The 3,426-nt window shown below is 50.4% G+C and overlaps 1 protein-coding gene across 1 annotated transcript in view; it reads right to left on the reverse strand.

Annotated features, from left to right (window-relative positions):
- The window catches only part of ftsj3 (FtsJ RNA 2'-O-methyltransferase 3), a 29,382-nt gene that overhangs the window by 10,182 nt on the left and 15,774 nt on the right, over positions 1-3,426 (reverse strand). The window contains exons 12-13 of the mRNA XM_048620754.1: positions 998-1,133; positions 264-466 (exon numbers count right to left, since the gene is read on the reverse strand). Of these exons, the coding sequence (XP_048476711.1) occupies positions 264-466; positions 998-1,133 (339 nt within the window). The remainder of the gene's footprint in view (positions 1-263; positions 467-997; positions 1,134-3,426) is intronic.

Genomic DNA, 3,426 nt, shown 5'->3' on the forward strand with positions numbered 1-3,426 from the left:
CTCCCTCAGCACTGACCCTCCGACAGTGCGGTGCTCCCTCACCACTGACCCTCCGACAGTGCGGCGCTCCCTCACTACTGACCCTCCGACAGTGCAGCGCTCCCTCACCACTGACCCTCCGACAGTGCAGTGCTCCCTCAGCACTGACCATCCGACAGTGCGGTGCTCCCTCAGCATTGACCCTCCGACAGTGCGGCGTTCCCTCACCACTGACCCTCCGACAGTGCGATGTTCCCTCAGCACTGAGCAAGGGAGAGATTCACCTTTTGCGTGGCATCTTCTTTTTCTTGTTCAGCTGCTGCTCGCGTTCTTTGACATCCTCAAAGTCAGACGAGTCGAGGTCACTGGCCAACGAGACATTGTCCACCATCTCCGGGTCTGAGAGGTTGATACCGTCCTGGTCGAGCAGCCCCTCCTCCAGGGCCTTGTCTGCCATCTTCATGTCACCCTGTTCAATCTCCTTCAGCTGGGGGTTGGGGTGGAGTGCAACATGAGATGTATAAACTGCAATAGCAATAGGCGCGTTCAGCCACTATCTCCCTTCTAGGCCTGTCTGCAAGAAGCTGATTCAGTTACCCTCATCATACAATCCCTACAGAGTGGAAGCAGGCTATTCGGCCCATCGAGCCCACACTGACCCTCTGAACAGCATCCTGCCCAGAGCCATCACCCTATACTATCCCTGTAACCCTGTATTTCCGCATGGCTAACCACCCTAACCCGCACGTCCCTGGGCACTATGGGACAATTTAGCACGGCCAATCCACCCTAACCTGCACATCGTTGCAGGAAACCGGAGCACCCAGAGGAAACCCACGCAGACATGGGAAGAATGTGTAAACTCCACACAGACAGTCGAACCCGGGGTGAGACGGCGCGAGGGAGGCGGAGGGGGAGAGACGGCGCGAGGGAGGCGGAGGGGGGGAGAGTGTGCATCAAGAGGGCAAAGAATGCAGCAGGGAGGCCATGAGGAACGGGGAAAGCTGCAGTGACTGACCTTTTTGTGGTTGATGGCTTTCAGGGAGAAGAGGCAGACCTCAGCGTCGTCAGCGATGGAGACACCGGGTAGGTCCATCTTCAGCTCAATCCTTTCCCTCTGCTTCCTCCGCTCCTTCAGAACTTTCTTCTTCTTCCTGTTGAGGGGCAGGTAGGAAAGACAACTTCTGTGGGACTGTGGTGCAGAAATCTGTGCGAGCAGCTTTCCTCAGGGATATTCTGCCCTGAGACAGTCTTGGGATTGGCTTTTCAATCAGAATCAGTTGTTGCGCGCTCAGTCGGGGCTCAGCGTGGCAATAACTATTCGATAGGTTCCTGGGCAGGTGACCCTCTCCACCTTGAGTGTGGGCAATGCAGCAGGAAATCTCAGAGTAGGAAGAGATAGCACCCCCTCTGCCTCTCGCCATACTGTGGGAAGAGACAGAAACAAAAAAGCCTAGCTGCAAGCCTAGCTGCTAGAGACTCTCCCTCACCTTTCCTCTGTTGGTAGTTTCCAGTGTGGAAAGCGAGTGAGGAAAGCCATTGCCAGAGGCAGTGGAAGGACACATTCTTGAGCACCGAGCGAAAGACAGAGTCATAAAATCCACAACCCCACATCGTCAGCAATCAATCGGGAGAGGTCAAAAGAAAAGAACTCAGTGACGCCTGTGATCCAGACTGGTGCCAGAACTGTGCTAATTGGCATCTGATTTTCCCCACACACCCACAAGATCTGTATCTCGCCTGGTCTCTCAGCATTTGTCCTTTGCTCTGCGTGCCTATCGTGGTACGCACAGGAGTGTTAAGGGGCAGAGTCACAGTTATCCAGTTATGGATTAGCAGTTCGACTGTTCTACTTTTTGCAATAATTTGAATATCTTGTTAAAGGAAAAAAAAATCACACGCGCGCGCACACACACGTGCACACACAGGCACACACACAGGCACACGTGCAGGACCTAAAATGCCACCATTATCTTGGGGGATTCATCCACGCAAAGGCTGGGGGGGAAATAAAAAATCAGAAGGCATGCTAGGACTTTATCAAATGTTTTCAGGATAGTTTCCTACAATCACTGGAGCTAAACAGACAGCAGGTTATATCAGATGTAGCACTGCGTTAAACTTATCAATCACCTCTGTGTAATGAGAGGTCAGCAATATATGCAGTGGGACCACGACAACTTCAGCTGTACTGTGCAACAGAGTCGGGGAGGGGGGCAGAGAGAGTCGGGGGGAGTGGGGGGGGGAGAGAGAGAGAGAGAGAGAGTCGGGGAGGAGGGAAGAGAGAGAGAGAGAATCAAGGCGGGGAGGGAGAGACAGAGAGAGACAGACAGACAGAGTTGGGGGTGAGAGAGAGAAAGAGACAGTTGGGGGTGAGAGAGAGAGACACAGAGTGAGAGAGAATGCTAGGAGAGTGACAGAGTGGGTCTGAAACTCACAAGTCAGCAATCCCTATTATGACTATTTCCTTCCCAATGCATGATAACCTTCAGTTTTCCTGTTTTATTATATAGAGTGCATTGCTTTATCTTCATATTTTCATTTTTAGTATGATTTCTCTCACTTTTGGACTCATCAGTATCAATGGTATGAGATGTTCACAAGGCATTAAGATGAATCAATCAAACTGCAGAAGCCTAGTGAATGGGCAAGAACAGTACCAATGGAATATAATGTGGAAAAACGTGGACGTTGCCCACTTTAGTTACGAGAGGGGGAGTGTGAACCTGAGCGAAGTATTTTAAACTAAAATAAGGGCCATTATATGGGGTGTGAATAAAATCAACTGGCAAATTAGATTAAGGGATAGTTCGATAGAGGTGCAGTGGCAGGCATTTCAGGGGGTATTTGAGAATACACAGGATTGATATGTTCCAGTGAGAAAGAAGGGAGGAGTCTAAGGAAAAGGTACACCACCTGGATAACTAAACAATGTAAAGATTGTATTAAATGCGACCGAAAAGCAAACAACTGCACAAGGATAGGAGGCAAGTCAGATGTTTAGATAGAATATAAAACACAGTAAAGACTGAAAGATTAAATAGGGAGGGGAAGATTAGAATCGGAGAGAAAACTAGCTTGAAATAAAAAGTCACTGAGAGCTTCTACATATATCGCAGAATCCCTGTAGTGTGGAAGCAGGCCATTCAGCCCATTAAATCCACACTGACCCTCTGAAAGGCATCTTCACCTTCCCCCCACCCCCCCAACCTATCCCTGTAATCCTGTGTGTTCCATAGCTAATCCACCGTAACCCGCACATCCCTGGGCACTACGGGACAATTTAGCACGGCTAATCCACCCTAACCCGCACATCCCTGGGCACTACGGGACAATTTAGCACGGCTAATCCACCCTAACCCGCACATCCCTGGCCACTATGGGACAATTTAGCACGGCCAATCCACCCTAACCTGCACATCCCTGGGCACTATGGGACAATTTAGC

This window comes from Rhincodon typus, chromosome 48, assembly GCF_021869965.1.
Source record: "Rhincodon typus isolate 14 chromosome 48, sRhiTyp1.1, whole genome shotgun sequence".
In the NCBI taxonomy this organism is placed as follows: domain Eukaryota; kingdom Metazoa; phylum Chordata; class Chondrichthyes; order Orectolobiformes; family Rhincodontidae; genus Rhincodon; species Rhincodon typus.